The following is a 25,746-nucleotide window of genomic DNA, read 5'->3' on the forward strand; positions in this document are numbered from 1 at the left end:
GACCGACAGACCGGTCCTCTCTTTTTCGCAAGCCTACTTTTCTCTCTCAGTGCGGGGGTGGGAGGAGGTATGAGACCTCCTTTCCCCTTCTCCCGAGACTCTGTCTTCTACCCGAGTTTCCTGTACGAAAGCAGAGAACTTGAGGGGGAAAAAAACTTGACCGCTGTGAAAATATTTACTTTTGGAGATTCAGTACAGCTCCTGAGGCGCTAAAGTTTCCCAGACTTTGAAAAGTTTGTGGTGTGATTTTAAAAAATTACTATGACTCAGAAGAAGAGATTTTGTACTAGTTAAGGTTTAAAGTTTTTTATTTGAGTCCTTTGTTTTATCTGCATAATGTTCAGGAAGGCTGTTGGATTGTCGTCCCAGTTTTGGCTTTTCTATTGTTGAGACTATTCGTTTGTCTCTGACGGGACTGGAAGGGCAATAGTGCATACGATACGTATTATTTGAACTAGGTGTTTAATTATTTTGAATTCTAAAATACATCTTTTGTAAAAAGTTTATATATTTATTTGAGACAGTGAGAGCAGGAGCAGGGGAAGGACAGAGAGAGAACCCCAAACAGGCTCTGCACTTTCAGTGCAGAGCCCAATGTGGGGCTCAATCTCAGAAACCGTGAGATCATGACCCAGCTGAAACCAAGAGCCAGATGCTTAACCGACTGAGCCAGCCAGGTGCCCCTCTATTTTCAATTTTTTGATTAACCTCCATGCTGTTTTCTATAGCGGCTGCGCCAATTTACATTCCCATCAACAGTGCACGCAAGTGTTCCCTTTTCTCCACATCCTTACCAACACTTGTTATTTCTGGTCTTCTTTGACAGTACCATTCTAACAGGTGTGAGGTGGTATCTGATTGTGGTTTTGATTTGCATTTCCCAAACGAGTACCTTTTCATGTACCTGTTGGCTCTCTGTATGTCTTTGAAAAAATGTCTCTTCTGGTACTCTGCCCAGTTTTTAAAATTGTTTTGGCTGTTGAATTGTGAGACTGTATATATTTTGGATGTTAACCCTTTATCAGATATATGATGTGGGATTTTTTTTATTAGGTTGACTTTACATTTTGCTGATAGTTTCCTGTGCACAAAGTTTTTAATTGAAGTCTCACTTGTTTGTTTTTGCTTTTGTTGCCTTTCTTTTGGTGTCAAGTCTAAAAAGTCATTGCCAAGTCCAGTGTCAAGGAGCTTACCCCCCCCCCCATGTTTTCTTCTAGAAGTTTATGGTTTTAGATCTGATGTTCAAGTTTTTAGTGCATTTGAGTTAATTTTTGTGTATGCTATAATAGGGTGGGCCAGTTTTATTCTTTTTCTTGTGGTTGTCCAGTTTTCTGAACACCACTTATTCAAGAAACTGCTGTTCCTCGTTGTATATTCTTGACTCCTATATTTTAAATCTGTTGGCCTGCATATGCATAGGTTTATTTCTGAACTATTTTGTTCCATTTATCTATGTGTCTATAAATGTGTGAATACTATACTGCTTTGATTACTGTAGCTTTGTAATATATTTTTAAATCAGGAAGCACAATGCCTCCTACTTTGTTCTGCTTTCTCAAGGTTGCTCTGGCTATTTGGGGTCTTTTGTGGTTCCATACAGATTTTAGGATTGATTGTTCTGTTTCTGTGAAAATTGCGATTGGAATTTGAAAATGCCATTGAATCTGCAGATTGCTTCAGGTAGTATGTATAGTTTTACAATACTCCAACCCATCAGCACAGAATATCTTTCCATTTATTTGTGTCTTCATCAGTGTCTTATAGTTTTTAGTGTACAGGCTTTTACTTCCTTGGTTAAATTTATTCCTAGGTATTTTATTCTTTTTGATATAACTATAAATAGGATTGTTTTCTTAATTTCTTTTTCTGAAGAAAGTAAATTCTTTTACTGAATTTGTTTATTATTTCCAACAATTTTTTTTGATGAGGTCTTTGGAGTTTTCTGTATCTAATACCATGTTATTGCAAATTTACTTCTTTCCTTTTTCTTTTCTTTTCTCCACCCCACCCCCACCTCCCCCCACCCCCCATTGCTCTAGCTAGGGTTTATAGTACTGTGTTGAATAAAAGTGGTGAGAATGGGCATTCTTATCTTGATTCTCATTTTAGAGAAAAAAACTTGTCTTTTCACCATTGATTATGATATTATCTGTGGACTTGTCATTTATTGCCTTTATTATGTTGAGATATGTTCCCTCCGTACCCACATTATTAAGAATTTTATTGTGAATAAATGTTGAATTTTTGTCAGATGCTTTTGTGTATCTGTTTAATTAATCATGGGATTTGGGGCCTTCATTTTGTTGTGTCACCCTGATTGATTTGCAGATGTTGAATCATCTTGCATCCCTAGATTAAAACCCACTTAATTATGATGTATTATCTTTTCAATGAATTTTTAAAATATATTTATTTATTTGGAGAAAGAGTGAGAGAGCACACATCATACATGCACGCGTGCAGGGGTAAGGCAGAAAGAGAGGGAGAGAGAGAATCCCAAGCAGGCTCTGTGCTGTTAGATCATGAGATTTAGATCACAAGATCATGGCCTGAGCAAAATCAAGAGTTGGACGCTTAACCAACTGAGCTACCTAGGTGCCCCTCAATGGATTTTTTTTTTTAATTTAATACTTAACATACAATGTTATATTCATTTCAAGTGTACAGTATAGTGATTCAGCAATTCCATAAATTATTCAGTCCTCATAGAGATTAAGTGTACTCTTAATCCCCTTCACCTGTTTGACCCATCCCTCCACCTACCTCCCCTCTGGTAACTATCTGTTTTTTTCTCTATAGTTAAGTGTCTGTTTTGTTTTGTTTTGTTTTCTCTCCTCTCTCTTTGTTTCATTTGTACTGTTGCTTAAATTCCACATATGTGTGAAATCATAGGTATTTGTGTTCTTTGACTTATTTTGCTTACCATTATAGTCTCTAGATCCATCCATGTTGTAAATTGCAAGATTTCATTTTTTTTATGCCTGAAAAATATTCCGTTGCATCTACACCACATCTTTATCCATTCATCTAGCAATGGGCACTTAGGCTGCTTCCTTAGTTTGGCTCTTGTAAATAATGCTGCAGTAAGCATAGATGTACATTTATCCTTTTGAATTAGTGCTTTCATATTCTTTAGGTAAATACCCAGTAGTGCAATTGTGGGATCATAGGATAATTCTATTTAAAAATTTTTTTTGAGGAACCACGGCTCCTGGGTGGCTCAGTTGGTTAAGCGTACAACTCCTTATCTCAGCTCAGGTCTTGATCTCAGGTTGTGAGTTCAAGCCCCATATTGGGCTCTGTGCTGGGCGTGAAGCCTGCTTAAAATTTTTGAGGAAACTCCATACTGTTTTTCACAGTGGCTGCACCACTGCATACCCACCAACAGTGCATGAGAGTCCCTTTTTCTCCACACATTTGCCAACATTGTTGTTTCTTGCGTTTTTTATTTTAGCCATTCTGACAAGCATGAGGTGATACCTTATTGTGATTTTGATTTTGATTTCCCTGATGCTGAGTGATGTTGATTTTCCTTTCATGTGTCTGTTGGGTTCTGTATGTCTTCTTTGGAGAAATGTCTTTTCATGGCTTCTGCCCGTTTCTAAATTGGATTATTTGTTGTTTGGGTGTTGAGTTGTAGACAGTTCTTTATATATTTTGGATACTAACCCTTTTTATCAGATATGTCATTTGTAAATATCTTCTTCCACTCAGTAGCTTGTCTAGTTTTGTTGGTTTCCTTTCCTGTGCAGAAGTTTTTTATTTTACTGCAGTCCCAATAGCTTATTTTTGCTTGTTTCCCTTGCCTCAGGAGACATTAAGAAAAATGATGTGGGGGGCCTCTGCCTGGCTCACTCTGTAGACCTTCAACTCTTGATCTCAGGATCGTGAGTTCAATCCCCACATTGGGCATGGAGTTTGCTTAAAAATAAATAAATACAGTATTTAAAAAAAAAAGAAAGAAAAATATTGTTATAGCTGTTGTTAGAGAAATTACTGCCTGTGTTCTCTTCTAGGAGTTTTATGGTTTCAGGTCTCACATTTAGGACCTTGATCCATTCATTTTGAGTTTATTTTTGTGTATGGTGTAAAAAAGTGGTCTAGTTTCATTCTTTTGCCTGTTGTCCAGTTTTCACAACGCCATTGTTGAAGAGACTGTCTTTTTCCCATTGCATATTCTTGCCTCCTTTGTCAAAGATGAATTGACCATATAATTGTGGATTTACATCTGGTCTCTCTATTCTGTTCCATTGATCTGTTTATCTGCAATTACTCTACTGTCTTGATTACTACAGCTTTGTAATATAACTTGAAATCTGGAATTGTGATACCTCCAGTTTTGATTTTCTTTTTCAAGATTGCTTTGTCTCTCCTAGGTCTTTTATGGTTCCATACAAATTTTAGGATTGTTTGTTCCAGTTTTGGGAAAAATCCTGTTGACATTTTTGTTAGGGATTGCATTAAATCTGTAGCTTTCTTGGGGTAGTATGGACATTTTAACAATGTCTGTTTTTCTAATCCCATGAGCATGGAATATCTTTCCATTTGTTCGTGTTGTCTTCAGTTTCTTTCATCAATGTTTTCTAGTTTTCAGAGTATAGGTCTTTTACCTCCTTGGTTAAATTTATTTCTAGGTATTTTCTTCTTTTTGGTGCAATTGTAAATGGGGTTGTTTTCTTAATTACTCTTTCTGCTGGTTCATTATTAGTGTATAGAAATACAGTGGATTTCTGTACATTGATTTTGTATACTGCAGTTTTGTATACTGCAATACTGTAATAACTGAATCCATTTATCAGTCTGGTGGCTTTTTGTTGGCAACTTTAGGGTTTTCTGCATATAGTATCATGTCCTCTGCAAATGGTGAAAGTTTCACTTCTTCCTTACCAGCCTGGATGTCCTTTATTCCTTTCTCTTGTCTGATTGCTGCTGTGGCTAGGACTTCCAGTACTATGTTGAATAAAAGTGGTAAGAGTGGACATCCTTGTCTTGTTTCTGACCTTAGTGGAAAAGCTCTCAGTTTTTCCCCATTGAGTAATGATGTTAGCTGTGAGTTTTTCATATATGGACTTTATTATATTAAGGCATGTTCCCACTAAACCTGCTTTATCCATGAATAGATATTGTATATTGTGAAATGTTTTTTCTGCATCCATTGAAATGATCATTTGGTTTTCTGTTGTAGACTCTAAGTCTAAAGTTCTCTCTTGGTCAATGAGAGAGTGGGACACAGGATGAAAAGCGAGAGATGGCTAATGTCCGGGAAAAGACAAGAGCCTCGAGTAAGGGTCCTTGTTCCGTATTTATTAAGATCAGAGGGCTAACAAACATAATGGGTGTGCACAAAGAGACAATGAATCTGTGAACATTAACTCAGGGGCATGAAGGGAAAGGGATTTTGAATATATATGGTGTTTGGGGTTTGGGTCAATATAAAACAAAATCCTGGCACCGAGGAGATGGGCAGATGGTTGTTAACAGCAGACAGGAGGTGCCATGTCTGTTTATCTTAGCTAGCCTAGGGGATAAAACAGGGCAAATAACCTCAGGGTTAACAAGGCACCTTTTCTTTTGCTAATCAGTTCTGCTCTGGGCATCAATACCCACAGCACTGGGGTCTGTAACCCTATTTACCTGTTTACCAAACTTGGTCCTTTCCTCCTGTGAAAGCATCTTTCTACTATAGTACTAAATTGGGGGGCATTTTTGCTATGAATGCCTAATCTTGCTTGCCTCATATACCTTTGTATTGGGGACCTTTGCCGCCCTCTCTCTTCTGGGGGCCCTGGCCCCTCCCTACTTTATTCTGGGGCCTTTGCCCCTCCCTTCTTTATTCTAGGGGTCTTACCTTGTTTACCCAAACTTGGGTGAGAGCACCCTATGGCTTTATAATTCTTTATGCCTTGCTAACCCATTGGTGCAAGCCCAGGGAATTTCTAAGCTTATTCCCCACAGTTTTCATCCTTTCCTTACTAATGTGATGTATCAGATTGGATGATTTGCAGATATTGAACCACCCTTGCATCTTGGGAATAAATTTCACTTGATTGTGGTGAGGGTTTTTGTTTTTTGTTGTTGTTGTTTTTTTCATGTATTTTTGGATTCAGATTGCTAATGTTTTGTTGAGGATATTTGCATCTGTGTTCACCAGAGATATTAGCCTAGGGTTTTCTTTTGTTGTGTCTGGTTTTGGTATCTGGGTAATAATGCTGGCCTCACAGAATGAATTTGGAAGTTTTTCTTTTGTAGTTTTTGGAAAAGTTTGAGAAGAATAGATATTAACTCTTTCTAAATGTTGAGTAGAATTCACCTATGAAGCCATCTGGTCTTGGGCTTTTGTTTGTTTGGCATTTTTTGATTAGTGATTCAATTTGCTGATAATTGGTCTGTTCAGATTTTCTGTTTATTGAATTTGGGGAGATTATATTCACTTCTTCTGGGTTGTCTAGTTTGTGGGTATATGATTTTTCTTAATATTCTCTTAAAGTCCTTTGTATTTCTAAGGTGTCAGTTTGTTCTCTTTCACTTCTGATTAAAAAAATTTTTTTTTAATGTTTATTTTTGAGACACACACACACACACACACACACACACACACACACACAACGCAGTGGGGGAGGGGCAGAGAGAGTGGGAGACAGAATCCGAAGCAGGCTCCAGGCTCTGAGCTGTCAGCACAGAGCCCAATGTGGGGCTTGAATTCACGAACCGTGAGATCATGACTTCTGCTGAAGACAACCGACTGAGCCACCCAAGTGACCCTGTTTTATCTTTACAAAATGCCAGCTACTTACTTCAGTGAGTCTCCTGTTATCTTATTAGTCTCTATTTCATTTATTTCTCCTCTGATCTTTGTTATTTCTTTTACTAGCTTTCAGGGTGTTTTTGTTTTTTGTTTTTTTGTTTTTGTTTTGATCCTTGAGATATAAAATTAGGTTTTATATTAGGAGGTTTATTTTTGCTTATTTAAATGTAGGAATAGATTGCTCTGAGCTTTTCTCTTAGACCTGCTTTTGCTGCATCCCCTAAGTTTTGATATGTTGTATCTCCACTTGCACTTGCTTCAAAGTATTTTTAAATTTTTCTTTTGATGTCTTCTTTGACCTATTGGTTGTTCAGTAGCATGATGTTTAATCTCCACATATATATGAATTTTCCAGTTTTCTTCTTGTAATTTATTTCTAGTTTTATACCATTATGTTTGGAAAACCACCTGATATGATTTCAGTTTTCTTAAGTTTATTAAGACTTAATATATGATCTTATGATCTGGCTAATATATGATCTTATGATCTGGCTAATATATGATCTGTCCCCAATAATGTTCCATTGAGAAGAATATGTATTCTCTTGCTTTGAGATGGAATGTTCTGTATATGTTAAGTACCTCTGGTCTAATATGTTGCTTAAGGCTTATATTTTTTAATTGCTTTTCTGTCTTTGTGATCTAGCCACTTATGAAAGTGAAGCTTGAAGTCCCCTACTATTATCATATAGGTCTGTTAATACTTGTTTTATATACTTAGGTGCATAAATATTCACAAGTATTATATCTTGTTGGATTGAGCCCTTTATCATTATGTAATGACTTTGTCTCATTATAATCTTTGTCTTAATGTCTACTTTATTTCATGTAAGTATACCTTTCTGTAGTTCACATTTGCATCAGATATCTTTTTGCACCCTTCACTTTCAGTTTGTGTCCTTAAAGCCAAAGTATGTCTCTTGTAGGCAGCAGCATATAGTAGAGTCTGATTGTTGTTTTTTTTAATTTTTATTTTTTAACATTTGTTTTTGAGGGAGCAAGACAGAGACAGTGTGAGTGGGGGAGGGGCAGAGAGAGAGGGAGACACAGAATCCAAAGCAGACTCCAGGCTTTGAGCTGTCAGCACAGAGCCCGATGCAGGACTTGAACTCACGAACTGAGAGATCATAACCTGAGCCGAAGTCAGATGCTTAACCCACTGAGCCACCCAGATGCCCCTTGTTTTGTTTTGTTTTGTTTTTAATTCATTCATCTACTGTCTTTTGATTGGAGAATTTGGTCTATTAACATTTAAAATAATTATTGTTAAGTATGAATTTACTATTGATATTTTGTTTATAGTTTTCTGGCTGTTTTGTTACTCCTTTGTTGCTTTCTTCTCTTGCTCTCAGCCTTTGTGATTGATGATTTTTTTGTAGTGGTATGGTTAGAATACTTTCTTTTGTGTGTGTTTATTGGTTTTTGCTTTGCAGTTACCATGAGCCTTACACAAAACATTTTAAGAGTTATAATAGCTGTCTTATTCTGACAGTGCTGAGATACACCAAGCAGGAGCGGGAACAAAGGAGAGGAGTGGGGAGGATGGTGAGTTGGGCAGGGGAGAGCCCCTGGCTGGCTGCCAGAACATTGTAGCAGGAGGAAGTCCAAGTGTCACTTCAGTTCAATTCAAGGAGCAGGTGCCTGGGAACTGAGCACCTTGATTAACAATAATGGCTGGAGCTCATCTTACAAGTTATAAGTTACAGGAGAGTTGGCCAGAAAGGACAACAGTCACATCCCCACTCTGTCCCCCTCCTGGCCCTTGGAGACCCTCACATTGCCCTATGCTGGAACTGGGGGGAGGGAGGAGGGAATTCCAGAATGAAAAGCAAGAAAGGTGTTGTTTCAGCGTCGAACAGTGAGATGGAGGATCATGACAACATGTATGTCCCCCTGGACCTTTCCTCTGCTGGTGCAGCAAGAGAAGGCAGAAGGGCAACCTGCTCAAGGAATCTGTTCAGATTCTCTGTGATTGGCTGTATGAGCACTGATACAATGCCTATCCTTCAGAGCAAGAAAAAGCATTACTGTTCCAACAAACATGCCTATCTACACTACATGTTTGTAACTGATTTATCATCACTTGCTGCAGACACTTCACTGATATGCTGAGAAAAGATGGCAAAGATCCAAATCAGTTCAGTTTCCTGCCGTGGGGCCAGGATTTCTGAAGTGAGCTCTGTGGAGTCAGCAATGTGCGTCAAAAACTTTATACCATCTCTAGCAGAGAGCTCATTCCATTCCTGTACAGCTGGACCAAACCCATCCCCAGGGAGGCCACTGTCCCCAAGCCGTCATCCCCAGGATCAATATTGGCCCGTCCATCAATGATTTGTCATATGATTGTGACTGCATTGAAAAACATACCTTTCTGTCTCTGCCAGCCAGTTGCTATGGAACAAAACACAGTTATACAGGAAAATACAGCAAGCAGCTTTACAGACAACCTCCCTCATTTGCTGAAAGGACACATGTAAATCCAGACAAAGTACAAATATACAGAGGGGTCTTTTCAACACTCCTCCCCTACTGCACTGAACCTCAACTAGGATTTTAGTGGATTTCAGCTTCTAGTGGATGTTGCATTCAATTGGGCTGCAAATATGGTGCTTCAGGCAAAATTTACAGCTTAACCCTTTTTCAAACGAAACAGTTTTCACAAATGTTATGATTTCTGGGTTGATGGGAAAAAATAAATCGCATTATTTTACAACACACACACATACGCACGCACAAACATATATATGTATATGTGTATTCTAGTTTATTTTTAGAGAGAGAGAGAGCACTCGTGCATGCCTGCAAGTGAGGGAAGAACAGAGAGAAAGAAAGACTCCCAAGCAGGATCTGCACTGTCAGCACAGAGCCTGATGCAGGGCTCAGTCTCAGGAACCATGAGATCATGACCTGAACCGAAATCAAGAGTCAGACACTTAACCAACTGAAGCACCCAAGTGTTCCTATTTCATATATTTTTTAAACTAATATTTGACATGGGATTGCTGAAATGAAGCTTTTTGTTACTGAGCTGTCTTCAATGAAATACAATTAATCCAAGAACTCTAAACTCAAAGCTACTGTAGAAACAAAGGATTTTTAAAAAAATATTTCTTGGTAGGTTATTCATAATGTAAGATGGTTATCCAAATCACGTGATTTTATTTTTCTCTCTCTTCTCCCTTCCCTTTTTATTTTTTTCCCAGACTGCAATACTTAGAGAAACTATAGTATCTTCTCATTTTCATGTGGAACAGGATGCGCACATACTAATTAATAAATTTTCAGTTTTTTTGTCAAGCATGAATCTTGATTGATGCCTTTTTCCATGACAAAATGAAGTATTTTCCTAAAAAAAAAAAAAAAGTTACAACAGTCTATTTGAAGTCGAGAGCCACTTAGTCAAAATGTTTTCTAAAAGCCTTTTTAAAGTTTATTTCTTTATTTAAGTAGTCTCTAAACCCAACATGGGGCCCAAACTCATGACCCTGATATCAAAAGTCACATGCTCCTCTGATTGAGCCAGCCAGGTACCCGTAGAATGTATTCTAAAGTTTTATATTTTTACACTTCCTCCACATTTTGTGTTTTCAGTGTCATGATGTCATGATTTATTTCTTTTCATTTTGTGTATTCCTCAACAGATTATTGAATTTACAATTATTTTTACTTTCATACTTTAATCTTACTAGCTTTGTAAGTGATTAACCTAGCACCTTTGCAACATTTGATTATTCTGTATTTTACTATATTTGCTTTTACTTATGAGATTTATACAGTTGATCTTTGAACAACACAGGGGTTAGGGGCAGCAAACCCTCCCCCCCATGCAGATGAAATCTGTGTATAACTTTTGACTGTACAAAAACTTAATTACTACCAGCTTACTAGGAAGCCTTAATAACATAAGGAATTAACACATTTTAAATATTATATGTTCTTATAATTTTTATAATATTCTTACATCTTTATAATAAAGTAAGCTGGATAAAAGAGAATATTATCCAGAAAATTATAAAGAAGAGAAAATACATTTACAGTACCATACTATAAAAAATCTGGGTATAGGTGGACCCATAAAATTAAAGCCTTTTTGTTCAAACCGTGTTGTTCAAGAGTTAATTCTTAGGATGCCTGGGTGGCTCAGTCGGTTGAGCGTCTGAGGCTCAGGTCATGATCTCACGGTTTGTGAGTTCGAGCCTTGCATCGGGCTCTGTACTGACAGCTCAGAGCCTGGAGCCTGCTTTGGAATCTGTGCTTCCCTTTCTCTGTGCCCCTCCCCTGCTTGCACTCTGTCTGTCTGTCTGTCTCTCTCTCTCAAAAATACAGATTAAAAAAAATTAAAAGAGCTCATTGCATTCTCATGTTTTCCTGTTATCAATTAGCACTTTTGTTTCAGATTCTTTAAAGAACACTCCTTAAGATTACTTGTAAAGCTGGTCTTGTGGTGATGAACTTACTTTGGTTTTGCTTATCTGAAAAACTCTTTATTTTTCCTTCAATTCCAAAGGACAACTTTGTTTGGTAGACTATACTTGATTGGCAGTTTTTTTTTCTTCTACTACTTTGGATATGTGCCACTTTCTTCAGATTTGCCGTTTCTTCTGAAATATATGTTCATTCTTGTGTGAAAGATTTCCTTTGTATATAACAAGTTGCTTTTCTTTTGCCACTTTTAAGATTCTTTAGTAGTAATATGTCTTGGTGTGGGTGTCTTTGGGCTCATCTTATCTGTAACTCTGCTTTCTTTATCTGGATATCTGTTTTCTTCCCCAGGTTAGTGAAATTTTTAGCCTTTTCTTTCTTGAAATAAGTTTTCTGCCCCTTCTCTTACTCTTCTCCTTCTGGGACACCTATAATATGAATGTCGGTCTGCTTGATATTGCCTTGTAGGTCCCTTAAGCTGTCTTCACTCTTTTTTCATTCCTTTTTGCTGCACTGATTAGATGAGTTCCACTGCCTTGTCTTAGAGTTCATGCATACTTTCTTCCATTCCATCTAGTCTGCTGTTGAATCTCTTAGTTACTTTTTTTTTTAATTTTTTTTTTTTTAACGTTTATTTATTTTTGAGACAGAGAGAGACAGAGCATGAACAGGGGAGGGTCAGAGAGAGAGGGAGACACTTAATCTGAAACAGGCTGCAGGCTCTGAGCGGTCAGCACAGAGCCCGACGCGGGGCTCAAACTCACGGGCCATGAGATCATGACCTGAGCCGAAGTCAGATGCTTAACCGACCAAGCCACCCAGGCGCCCCTCTTAGTTACTTTTCAGTGTAGTTATTGTCTTCAGCTCTGTGACTTCTCTTTGGTACTTTCCTGTATTTTCAAAATTAATCACTTTTTTCATTCTTATTAGCTTGGTAAGCACCTTTATGGCCATTATTTTGGACTCTTTATCAGGTAATTCACTTCTGTTTCATTAAGGTCTTTTTCTGAGGTTTTACTTTGTTTTTTGTTTGTAGCATAATTCTTCTGTTTTTTCCCCCCTTGACTCTGAGATTTTTATGCATTAGCTAAAACAGCTATCTCTTCCATTCTTGAAGGAATGGCTTCTGTAGGAGAAGCCATTGTAGCTTTATTTAATCATGCCCTAGTTCTTAGCTGTCCCTCAAACCTTTGTGATTATCCAGGCAGCTTTATTCTTAGTGGCTCCTAGTAGTTGAGGTTGTGCCAAGACCTGTCAGTGTCCTAAGAGGGAGGATCTCAGTCAGTACCTAGAGTCAAACTGATTGGAAGCCAGACCCTAGGGCAGTAGCTTTTAAAGTATGCCAGTATCCCTTTTTCAGGGGGAAGACTGGGAGTTGGGCTTTCTGTGTGCTCCCTTTGTATTGAGCTCTGGGGTGATAGCTAGTTAATAACTGTTTCTTTGTTTGCTACCATTCCATTGAACCCCTGAACACAAGCCTTGCTGACCCTCAGAACCAGGCTGTTAGAGTGGGTGGGGGGCCTGGTGGGCTATATTTCCGTTTCCTCTGTGTTGCAGCTGCAAAACCCTGTGAGCCAGATGCCTACACAAGCTGTTTTCTTCAAGACATTGACAGTGTGGGATGGGACAGAGAGAGAGTGTGAAAATGTTGCCTACCAACCAGCCTCCTTAGTCTCTGTGGTTGGCCCCAAGATGTGTTTTTAAGTAGAAGCCTGTAACTCAGTCCATAGCTATAAAGATAAGCCAATAGGCCTCTTTAACAGAATAACTGGGGATGTGTTTTGGTCTGCTGTGCCCTGGTTTGGGGGTGGGGGGCGGCGGCGGCTTTGGGGAAAGCCTGTTAAGAACTGTTTTAGTATTTGTTGAAGTCCTATTATGCCCGCAAATGTAAGCCCCGTTGGCCACCAGAGCCAGGCAATCAAGTGGCATCCCCTAAGTGGAAGTTGCAAAAGAAGCTGGGGTACTAGAAGTGTACATATCTTTTTCAGTTGATCCCAGTGACCTGGAGCACAGCAGAGGGAGAGCACGATGATTGCATCTTTCCTCCGAGGACTCTGGAGGAAATTGTTGAAGGCCTCTAGATATGTATTAAATTAGATGCTTGTCCTTCAGGCTGAAGTTTTAAGATACACAAGTAAGCCTTTTTCACAGAAAGTGTGGGTACTTCTCAATTAGTTGCATTTGTGCTAGGCTCTGGGGTGGGCGAATTTGCACAAACCCTTTAAGAACTGTTTTTGGTTACCCATATATAGTCTTGTAGATCTCATGGATGTGAACTCCATTCACTTTCTAAGCTAGATGTTTGGAGGCTTGTCTCTTGGGTGTAGTTCTTAAAAGTTGGGGTACCTGATGTGGTTTTCAAATTCTCTTCAGGGAGAAGCTTGGGATTGTGAGTTCCCTTCTGATTGTGGGTTAGCATACCACAGTTGGGGTTTATAGCAAGATTTTGTTTCACCTCTCCTCATTTTCATGTGGATTTTTTTCCTCATTTGTGTAGCGTGAAGGAATCACTCAGCTAATCTTTGGGTTTCTTTCAGAGGAAATGGTTTGACTTGTAGCTGTAGATTTGGTGTGTCTGTGAGAGGACATGTATTCAGGATCCTTCTACATTGCCATCTTGAACCAGGCCCATTGGGGACTGCTTTAGAGGCTGCCTACCACACCAGATTCAGAAAACCTTATTAATGATGTTAAGTATTTCTGATTTTATTCTAAAAATTTTTAATGTTTATTTATTTTTTGAGAGAGAGAGAGAGAGAAAGACAGAATTTGAGTGGGGGAGAGGCAGAGAGAGGAGACACAGAATTCGAAGCAAGCTCCGGGCTCTGAGCTGTCAACACAGAGCCCAACGTGGGGCTCGAATTCACTAACCATGAGATCATGACCTGAGCCAAAGTTGGATGCTCAACCGACTGAGTCACCCAGGCACCCCTAATTTTTTCTAAAGGTTATAAGAAACCATGAAAAAGTTTTAAACAGGGAAATTATTTGATCAGATTTTTGTGCAAAAAATAACTTTGTCTAGGACCAAGAATGGATAGGTTAGAGTGTATTCTGTACACCGGATAAGTGATCATTGCTATAGCACAGGTGAGAAATGTAGTAGTTTGAACTTTAGTGGTAGCCATGGAAATGGAAATAAGTGGATGCATTCAAAGTACATTAAGGATGCGAACTTAGTGGACCTAAAAATAGCTTTGATGTGGAAGTTGAAAGGAAGGAGTCGAGTTAGTTTTTCAAGTTTCTGGCTAGAACAAGATAGATGGTGACACTATTTGCTGGAATAGGAGGACAGAAGCAATTTGGAGAGGTAAAGAGGGAGATGAGATGTTTTGGGCTATGTTTTGGGCTAATTAACGTGACTGTCATGAGATAGCCAAGTTGACGTATAGAATAGACAGTAGTTTGATAGGTCTGGTGTTTACCTTCTGAAGTCTGAGCTGGAGATACAGATTCAGGAGTCTTTAGCATATAGTTGTAAATGATGACATGGTAGAGGTTGAAAGTACTTTCTAGTAAGACTAGAAGAAGGCCTAGTACATACTATGGAGAAATTCCAACATTTAAGAGGAGGAGGAGCTGACAGGAAATTAGGAAGAAAACAAGGAGATATGGTAGGCACACATTCCTTTCTATCTAGTGATGAGTTTGTATTTTTGAATTCCTTCTAGCTTGAACTTAGTATAATCAATGTTGAAGAAAAGATCTATCTAGGACATAGCCTGCTTCTTTGGTTGAATAAATATTTTTTGGGAATTCATTATATGAAAGGCATTGTACAGAGTATTGGAGGTGCAAAGTAAAATGGCACATTCTAACTGTCTCAGAGTCTCACAAGTTGTTAGTGTCTTTAGGGGGCCACTGAGTCCTGATTCTTTTAATTGACTTTTTTTTAGTTCCAGAAACATGATTTTTATCTATTTTCTCACAGATCAGCAGAGAGCTGCTTCACATTAACCAAACTAGTAAAAGAGTACAACTGGTAAACTGTCACTTCATTAATTTACAGTAAGAAATATAAATGTCAGCTGCCCAATACTGCATTTTCTCCCCTCTCAGAAAGCTAGAATATTATTTGTTGAGCATGACATCAGCATGAGGATGAACACTGTAAATGTATAGTTTTCTCAAGTTATAATAATCTCTGCAAATGTTTCTACCTTGTGATACATCTGCAGTAAAAATAGGGAACTAGGAGACTTACTGATGAAATCTTAGTCTTTTCCTTCTTTTTCTAAGTATCACTACCACCATACACACTCACTCCCCATACCCTGTGTCCCTAACCCCATCTTGCTTCTCCTTGGTAAATATGAATTAACTCAGAAAATTAAATGTTAAAATTGTAACTTTGTCAAATTCAGTTTTCCTATTTTGCTTTTTTGTTTTGAATCCAGTTTTGTGCAGTATCTTGAATATTCATGCTCAAAAAAGTAAACAAAGCACTCAGCAAATTGGAGTATGTTGGATTCCTCATTCCTGTCCTACATCCTTATGAGAAGTTAAAATATGGGTCAGATGTGAGTCATGAGAGAGACTCTAGAATGGCTACAAGGTTTTTTGTTGGCTTTTTTTTTTTTTTTTAACCTAAACATCTGGAAGAATGGAAACTCTAGTTTCCATTTACCCTGAAAAGGGAAGTTGTGGGTAAAGTTAAAGGAAGCAGTAGCTGTTTTAGCTTATAAATGTGAGATGCCTGTTGTACTTCATGTGGAGGTAGATGTTGATTAAGCTGCTGGATGCATGATTCTGAAATTCAGAGGAGTCATCCAGACTTCATATTTTGTTTGTATGTTTTTAACACATTGATGGTATTTAAAGACATGAGATCACCAAAATGAAACAAGTAGAGAAACGATCTGGGACTAAGCCCAGAATATTCCTGGCTAGTGAGGAACCAACCAAAGCAAAGGAGCAGTTGCTGAAACTGCAGATAATGATAGTAGTATCCAAAAGCCAAGAGGAAAGTGTTCCAAGAGTGAGAGAACACAGCAAGTGCTGAAGAAAGGGGCTGGATAGACTAGAAAGAGGCATGAGGAAATTGAGGGTGGTGGTGGTAGTGGATATTTTCATTATCTTGATTGTGGTCATAGTGATGGTTTTATGGGTTTATATGCATGCTTTAATGAATTGTACATGTTAAGTTTGCGATTTATTTTATGTCACTTATGTCTCAATAAAGTTGCTTTAAAAAATTAAAGAGCCGTTCATGACTTTAAAAAAAAAAAAAAAAAAGGAAATGATCAGCTGTCCAATACTGTTGATAGGACAAGGAAGCTGAGAATTCAGAATTGACCATAGGAAATAGCTGCATCCTGGGTTACCTTAACTAGAACACTGTCAGTGGAGTTGTGGGGATAAAAGTGATTTGTGTGAGTTCAAGAGTGAATGGGAAGAGAGGAAGTGGAGACAGAGCACAGGCAACTTTTTTTTTTTTAATATTTATTTATATTGAGAGAGTGCACTGACGTAACAAGCAGGGAGAGGGGCAGAGAGAATCAGACAAAGAATCCCAAGCAGACTCCACACTGTTAGTGTGGTGCCTGACATGGGGCTCCATCCCATGAACCATGAGATCATGTCCTGAGCCGAAATTGAGTTGGAAACTTAACTGACTAAGCCACCCAGGCGCCCTGAGTAGAGACAACTTTTTAAAACTTTTGCTGTAAAGAGAAGTTAGAAATGAGACTAAAGAGAGAAGTGAATTCAAGAGGAAGTTTTAATTTTTAAAAGAAAATCACAACTTATAAAGATAGTATAGCTTGGCTCATACCAGTGGGAATGAATCAACAGAAAGGGAAAAAATGATACTATTTATGTGAAAGAGAAGAACTGTTGTAGCAAAGAATTGGTGGAGTGATGTCCATATATATACTCTTTCTTTACCATTGGTTTTGAGAATTCTGGCCATAATTATGAAAATTAATTTATAAATATGTTTGAATATGCTCTTTATTTTATTCATTGTTTAATTAAAAAACTGGGTTTTGTGGATCACTTTTGAAGATATCTTTAAAAGCCATGTACATTTTTTATGTGTAGTAATCACCATATTTGATAATTTTCATCTCATCTGTTAAGATTGGTACTTATATGTTAGAATCTTATATTTTATTTCATGCAGTTACAATATCCATGCCTCCTCAAATGAAATATAGATCTGGGGTGCCTGGGTGCTTCATTTGGGTGTGCATCTGTCTTTGGCTTAGGTCATGATCTCACAGTTCGTGAGTTCAAGCCCCGCGTCAGGCTCTGTGCTGACCGGTCAGAGTCTGGGGCCTGCTTCAGATTCTGTGTCTCCCTCTTTCTCTGCCCCTCCCTGCTTGTGCTATGTCTCTGTCTCTCTCAAAAATAAATAAACATTTGAAAAAAATTTTTAAAAATGAAATGTAGATCTTATAATGCAGCACTTACCAGCATAACTGTGATTGTTAGATAAGTTACTATCATTAGCCTTAGCCATTGTTAAGAAACTTTTCTTGAAAAAGGATATACTCTCCCTATAAGGTAACTTTGTGAAATAGTTTCACTGAAGAATTTGATGAGATAAATTTTGAGCTTCCAATATTCTTTTTCTTTTAAGTTGATTTATTAATTTTGAGGGAGAGAGAGAGGGACAGGGAGGAGCCAGAGAGAGAATCCAAGCAATCTCTGCACTGTCAGTGCAGAACCTGATGCACGCCTCAAACTCTAGGAACTGTGCCAGACCATGACCAGAACCAAAATCAAGAGTCGGACGCTTAACTGACTGAGCCAACCAGGTACCCCTGAACTTCCAATATGCTTAGGATTGATTGCTTTGGGGGTAGGAGAAAATTGATGTGATTTTTTTTTATTAATGTAATTTTTGCTAGGAGTAGCTGTTCCTGCAAATTTTGTGTTTGATAACTCTGACCATAATTGTTTCCATAGGTGATGGGAAACCTAGGAGCTTTCAAAAGAAGCCTTTTATTCTCAGCCTTATCTTATTTGGGTTTTGAAGCATATCAAGTATTTTCCCAGGCTGCTGTGGTTCATGCCATAGCCAAAGGTAAGCCTAAGCTAAACATGTGGACTACTTAGAGTTATTTATGTTTTTTATATTTTGTTAATGACTTAGAGTTGTTTTTGAATAGGTAATGAAACTAACATTGTTAAAGGCTATATTATTTTCTGCTTTTCTCTACTTGTTAGTCTGATAATATATATGTGTATGTATGTATATATATGTATGTATCTGTGTGTGTTATATCTGTGTGAATATGTATATATATCTGTATATATATATATAATTTCTTCTAGCAATTAGAGTTCCTTCAGTGAGAAATACTCTATTAATACTTTGTAGTTTTATGGGACCCTTGGGGTAAGAATGTTTTTTACATTTTTAAACGGTTGAGGGATTTGTCAGGGAGAGATATATATACCACAAAGACTATATCTGGCCCTTATGACACAATGATTTGTTTGTTTCCTTAATTCCAAGGTATTACACTCTTCTTGGTATAGTTAGGAAGGCCCAATTACTTTGAGGTAGAAGTATTTTATTTACCAACAATGCAATTTTGTACTAAATATCAAGTAACTGATAGAAAAGTAAAAAAATTCCATCAAATTTTTTATTTGGCATTCTATAGATAAGTAAACATAGACTTGCCATATGTAAAAAATTAAATGTAATTAAACCAGTTGTGTATGTAGAGAGAGCCATAATTTCAGTATATTAGGAAAAAAAACCCCTTTTTTTAATGTTTGTTTATTTTTGAGAGAGAGAGAGAGGGAGTTGAGGAGAGGCAGAGAGAAAGGGAGACAGGAGCCAAATTGGGATCTGGGCTGACAACAGAGAGCTTGGTGTGGGACTTGAACTCACGATCCACAAAACCATGACCTAAGCCAAAGTTGGACACTTAACTGACAGACTGCCCCAGCTGCCCCAGAAAAAAAACTTTTAATTTATGGGTTAAACCTTTTTATTTTTTATAGTCCCCACCTTTTAATCATCAAGAAAGTGACTGGGGAAGGAAGCAGAGATTTTGTTTTGAATAGATGTTCTTCTTAAAGTTGTGATAGATGAAGAATTTGAGAATTTTAGCCAAAAACTACTAGTTATTTATTGATTTCATTCGCCCATGACTATTCTTATCTTTAAAAGAGCAAATAATTGAGAATTACTATGTTTTTGTTTTATCTTTTCCTTTTTTAATGGATAATTTTTATGAAGGATAAAGTAGAGGATTTGATTCCGTAGACTTTTCACCCTAACCTCAATTCTCATAGAAGCCTTGTAAAGTAGTTAGGACAAAAGTGTATTATGACATGATAGTTTTTTAAAACTTATCCTTGAGAGGTGTTGCAGTTTTAAGATTTTTTCTGGGTGTGTGTGTGTGTGTGTGTGTGTGTGTGTGTGTGTGTGTTCGTATTCCATTATGGTATTTAAAAAATTTTTTTTTAAATTTATATTTATTTATTTTTGAGAGACAGAATGAGAGCATGAGTGGAGGAGGGGCAGAGAGAGGAGACCCAGAATCTGAAGTAGGCTCCAGGCTCCGAGCTGTCAGCGCAGAGCCCGATGTGGGGCTCGAACCCACGAACTATGAGATCATGACCTGACCTGAAGTCGGACACTTAGCCGACTGAACCACCCAGGCGCCCCTGCTATTTTTTTCAAAGTGAACTCTGCCCAAGGTGGGCTTAAACTTAGGACCCAGATATCGTGAGTCACATTCTTTACTGACTGAGCCAGCCAGGCTCCACCCATTATAGTATTAACTTTTGAAAAGAAGCTCAAAGTTAAAACTTCTTCAAAGTCAAAGTGTCAGAGCAGAAATGAGAACTTTAATCAATTTTTTCTCATCTGTCACAGTTTCAGTGTGCTTTAGCACCATTTCCTTACAGAAAATTAGTGCAAATTTGTAGTGCTTCCCTGAGCAACAAAATATGGCACTTTGAGAGGCAAAGCTGAAATTAATTTTAGCTTTAATGGTAATAGCCCCTTTTTTCAAAGGTGTTTTTATTTAAAATTACTGTGTATACAGTAGATTAAAAAGAACATTTTAATGTGCTAGACAGCTTGTGAGGGTCGCACAAACTGGGTGTGGTCTTGCGTAGCCACAGTAGCTAGCTGGCAGGGTGGGGTGGGGGAGGAGAATTAGGGGTTTAGTGTGTAAATAGTGTGTTATGCCTCAAAGAACACTGATGTGGCTTTTTTCCCCATTCTCTTCCTCTACTTGCATGAGACACCATGAGCTGGGCTGGGGGAATCCTGTGGGCAAGCCAGAGACCAGGCACCATAGGAGTGAATTTCTTTTGCCTAGGGATGGCTCTGTGTCCCTGCCAGGTGGCATGCATCTCCTTTAGGGACAGCTGGTCCTTCAGTCCAATCTCCAAGATTATAACTGTCAGGTGTGAACTTACTAAGACTTTCACTTCAGAGGAGACAGTTCATCACAATAAGATCTCCATTATAGGAACTGGATCAGTTGGCATGGCCTGTGGTATCAACATCTTATTCAAAGGCTTGAGTGATGAAGTTGCCTTTGTGGATGTTGATGAAGGCAAACTGAAGGGTGAGACAGTGGATCTTCAACATGGCAGCTCTTTCATGAAAATGCCAAATATATTTTCCAGCAAAGATTACCTTGTCAGTGCAAACTCCAACCCAGTGATTATCATAGCAGGTGCATGTCCAGGAAAAGGACAAACATGCCTTGATGTAGTCAAGAGAAATGTGTCCTCCTTTAAATTAATGATTCCCAACATTACCCAGTATAGTCCCCAGTGCAAAATGATAGTGGTTTCCAGTCCAGTGGATATCTTAACTCATGTAGCTTGCAAGTTGAGTGCATTTCCCCTGTTATTGGAAGTGGCTATATCTGGATACTGCCCATTTCTGTTTCTTTATTGGGCAAAGGCTCGGTATCCACTCCAGAAGTTGTCATGGATGGATCTTTGGAGAACATGGAGACTCAAGTGTACCTGTGTGGAGTGGAGTTAACATTGCTGGTATCCCCTTGAAGGATCTGAATTCAGAAATTGGAATGGATAAAGATCCTGAGCACTGGGAAAATGTCCCCAAAGAAGTGATAACCTGTGGTTACGAGATGGTTAAAATGAAATGTCATACTAATTGGGCTGTTGGCTTATCTGTAGTTAATTTAATGGAAAGCGTTTTGAACTATCTTAGGAGAGTGCATCCAATTTCCACCATAACTAAAGACCTCTATGGAATAAATGAAAAGGTATTCCTTAGTGTTCTTTATATCCTGAGAGAGGATGGTATTGCAAACGTTCTAAAAAGAAACCCCTGAAGAGGCGGTCTGTTTGAAAGAGTGCAGAAAACCTCTGGGAAATACAGAAGGAGATCAAGGTTTAAAGTTATTTAAAGCCACCCTTATGAAGTTATTGATGGAGAGATAGTAGTTATAGGATTATATAACAAACTTTTGAATAAACTTGAATTCATATATATGTATATATAGTAGTTGCTATTTGGTCTAAATGTATGATGTATGTGTTTAATGTGTTATAGAAGTTCTGGTTCTTTTCATCCAGTATATACCAATTCTTTCATTCTGGCTGGATTTTGTATTCATTTATATGCTGTTTTAAAAAAAAGTTGTAACTTCCTCTACAAATGTAAAAATAAAAGTATTTACAAACAAAAATAGCTCTGTTGATTCCAATTCTAACACCAAATAAAACCTTGATTTAACCTTGAAAAACAATTTTTAATATTCTAAGGTGTAACTTATTCTGAAATCTTTTTTTTTTTTTAATTAAAAAAAAATTTTTTTTTTCAACATTTATTTATTTTGGGGACAGAGAGAGACAGAGCATGAACGGGGGAGGGGCAGAGAGAGAGGGAGACACAGAATCGGAAATAGGCTCCAGGCTCCGAGCCATCAGCCCAGAGCCTGACGCGGGGCTCGAACTCACGGACCGCGAGATCGTGACCTGGCTGAAGTCGGACGCTTAACCGACTGTGCCACCCAGGCGCCCCTTATTCTGAAATCTAAATGTATTGTCTTTATTACAGATTTTAATGAAAGCTGCCTTATATTTTAGAATCCTTTCTGTGTTTTCAAGCATATTTTGAGCACTTAGAACGTTGATACAAAATATGGAGTATGGATATTAGCCTACTTTGATTTTCTTTAGCTTTGTTTTCTTACATAAAATGTCATTTTATAATTAGTTGATTGGCATGCTCATTATAATTTGTGAGACTAGGCCATAGCCCTTGGGGAAAAAAATCAATTATTGATAAAATATAGAGATCAGATTTTCTTTTAACTTGGAAAATGATTCATGTTCCTATAAAGTCTTAATTCCATCACTCCTTACAAGTTTTACTCTGTCATATATCTGACTCCCATTTGGTGTGCTGTGATCTTTGTATTTTTTAGGAAATGATCTTTAGAGAATTCTGCTCATCAAAACTTCTCTTTATAGCTGCTTCACCATTGAAGCCAATTAAAATTTTTTTTCCTCATCAGTATACTGGGATAAAATCCTATTCTGAAGTGAGATGTTTTTAGAAATTAAGGGTATATATATTTTTTTGACCTTTCATTTGGATGGGATTCTGAGACTCATTTTTAAAATGGTAATGTCTATATTTACCACAAGATAATGCAAATACCCACTTGGTCGTAATTGAAGAACTCCAGTAGAAAGTTTTTCATTATTTCCTTAAAATAGACAAAATTTAAAACTCCTAAAGATATGCTAATACAGTCACAGTACTCATGTGTGTGTGTGTGCGCGCGCGTGTGTGTGTGAAAGTTCACTTGTAAAGTACCTAAAAGATAATTATAAGTGGCCCATTAATAAATAAAGATTCGTCATATCACTTCACTTGTCTCTCTTCATATACCTGTATTGATTCCTCTTTGATGAATCTACAGAACTGAGGCTAGTGCTCCTTCATCTGTGTTTCATTGTACTACAGCAGGGCATAAAGAGGTACTGTGCATCCAGTACTGCTTAGGCACAGTATTGTTGATGTGAAAAATTTGCCTTAAATTTTGATGATGTTGTTGCTACTTAGAGCCTTCTAACCCTAGAAAAATCCTAGAGTATCTGAAAAAATCTAGATACTCATTTGTAAGTTCTATAAGGAGAAACTTCTAGAAATAGAGCTGTTTTGCTTGCTTAGAGGAGTAGAGTTTTTGTCCAGATACCTCTCACATGGTTAAGAGTACACGTACCAAGAAAAACCAGAAAGCCAAAATTTACTAACTTAGGTCACATCAGTGACATTTTTTTAAATTCTAAAAATTATCTTGTGCATATTCATTTTAGGCTAAATTTAAGATTTCATTGTACAGCTGAATTAATATCTCAGTTCATCCTGGATATTCATTATTAAGTTGAAAAGTAATTTACTTTAAAAGTGTAGTCCATTTTATAGAATATGGTCTCTTTATGTCAGTAACATAGCTTATTTTTAAATATTTTCAGGAAAAGTACAGAGCATTAAACAAGTAAAAAAAAACAAAACAAAACACAGCTGATTTGCAGATATGAGTGGTCTACAGTATGCTCCCACCCTAGTGCCTATGTGAGTCTGTAGTATCAGAGTAAGTGCATTTTTTTCTTGTAAATTGCACACTGTATGATTTTAGAAATTTCTGTTTAAGAATTAAGAAAAACAGGGGCGCCTGGGTGGCTCAGTCGGCTAAGCGTCTGACTTCGGCTCAGGTCATGATCTCGCGGTCCGTGAGTTCGAGCCCCGCGTCGGGCTCTGTGCTGACAGCTCAGAGCCTGGAGCCTGTTTCCGATTCTGTGTCTCCCTCTCTCTCTGACCCTCCCCCATTCATGCTCTGTCTCTCTCTGTCTCAAAAAGTAAATAAATGTTAAAAAAAAAATTGGAAAAAAAAAAGAATTAAGAAAAACATATTTAAACCCTGGATATTATAGCTTATGGTACTATACTGTATAATAAAGAAATAGGAAGTAAGTGATTTAAGAAGTTAAGAATAGTGCACAAAAGATTTAAATCATTTTAAATTATTAACTTTATTTCTACATTCTTCTTTTAATTGTGTGGATGATGAGTTGAAGCATTCCTAGATCACGTTAAGGACAGTAATCTCTATCAGTCTTCTTGGAAAGTCTGAGAAAAATCAGTGAATAGATTTAAATATAGCTTTGCTATTTACACATACCATGTATACATTCAAATATGCCAGATCAGTATATTTAATATTGTATAAGTTTTGTGTGACAGCAGCTGTAACAAATTACCACAAATTTAGTAACCTTAAACAACATAGATTTATTATCTTACAGTTCTGTAGTTCAGAAGTCCCCAAAATGGCTCCCGGTAGATTAAAATCAAGGAGTCGGCAGGGCTGTATTTCTTTCTGGAGGCTTTAGGAGAGAATTCTTATTTTCAGCTTCTAAAGGCTTTCCACATTCCTTTACTGAAGACCCCTTTCCTCCATGTTACAAACCAGCAATCATTTCACTCTGGCCTTGTTTTCTTTGTTATACCTCATCTGACTTTCTTCTTCCACCTTCCTCTTCTACTTTTAAGGACTCCTGGGAGTATATTGGGCCCCCTGGCTAATCCAAGATCATTTCCTATCTTAAGGTTAGCTGATTAGTAGCCTTAATTCTAGTTACAAACTTAATTCCCCTTTGCCATGAGACCTATACATTTTTACAGGTTCTGGTGATTAAGATGTAGACCTTTTGGGGACCATTATTCTGCCTACCACAAATATTGACTAAGAATGCTAAGATTACTACTTTTTAAGAATCTTTGGGTTGTTGGGAGTGCCTGGCAGGCTCAGTTGGTAGAGCACACAACTCTCGATCTTGGGGTTGTGAATTTGAGCCCCAGCTTGGGTATAGAGATTACTTAAAAAAAAAAATCTTTGGGTTGTTGTAACCCAAATTTGGACAATCAGCCACTGATAAAAATATACAATAAAATGGAAGCAAACTTAAGAAAGTTAACCAGCCATGTGAATATTAAATTCTAACACCCAACCAGATTGAGGTAGGATTAAAGAAGAATTTGCTAATTCATTTAATTTTTCTTAAGCTAGTTATAAGCATATCATGATGTTAACTTAGTAAAAAAGTACTTCATATAGTGTCAAATTCAAATTTTTTTCTGGTCTAGAGCTTAATTTTTAAAAAAATTAAACCTCAAATACATTCTTATCAATTAAAGCATACTAAGGTAAATAATAAACTTAATTGAACATATTGAAATGTTGGTTTATCTGTAGGACTAAGTAATACTGTACCCTTATAGAAGACAATTCAGTATGTTGTTCCTTAGTAATAATTGGAATATCCTGAAATTCAAGCTTACTCTTTTTTTCAGGAACTAATCAACTTTTTTTAGAGCATCATGTTGTCTATAAGGTTTGTATGTTTTGTAGTAATGTATAAACTAGTTAATGAATTGGTTGGTGTATAGTGCCAGTGAGGGTAGTTTCAGATTCTCTGTGTAAATTCATGTAAGTTTTTGATGACAGATTTGACTCTTTCTGTAACAGCATCTGTATAAGTTAGATCATAGA

The 25,746-nt window shown here is 37.4% G+C and overlaps 1 protein-coding gene and 2 pseudogenes across 6 annotated transcripts in view; all 3 read left to right on the top strand.

Annotated features, from left to right (window-relative positions):
* RMDN1 (regulator of microtubule dynamics 1) overlaps window positions 1-25,746 on the top strand; it is a 55,713-nt gene that overhangs the window by 404 nt on the left and 29,563 nt on the right. For 5 of the 6 annotated variants that reach the window (XM_040487464.1, XM_040487462.1, XM_040487466.1 and 2 more), the window contains exon 2: window positions 18,140-18,257. In XM_040487464.1, coding sequence (XP_040343398.1) covers window positions 18,140-18,257 — 118 coding nt within the window. Of the gene's footprint in view, window positions 1-6,661; window positions 6,799-18,139; window positions 18,258-25,746 lie in introns of those variants that run through there. The other variant, XM_040487465.1, reaches the window with a different exon arrangement.
* Window positions 8,185-9,579, top strand: LOC121038030 (homeobox protein TGIF1-like; annotated as a pseudogene).
* LOC121038027 (L-lactate dehydrogenase A-like 6A) lies at window positions 19,926-21,929 on the top strand (annotated as a pseudogene).

Source organism: Herpailurus yagouaroundi, unplaced genomic scaffold (assembly GCF_014898765.1).
Source record: "Herpailurus yagouaroundi ecotype Mexico unplaced genomic scaffold, PumYag 165, whole genome shotgun sequence".
Taxonomy (NCBI): Eukaryota; Metazoa; Chordata; class Mammalia; order Carnivora; family Felidae; genus Herpailurus; species Herpailurus yagouaroundi.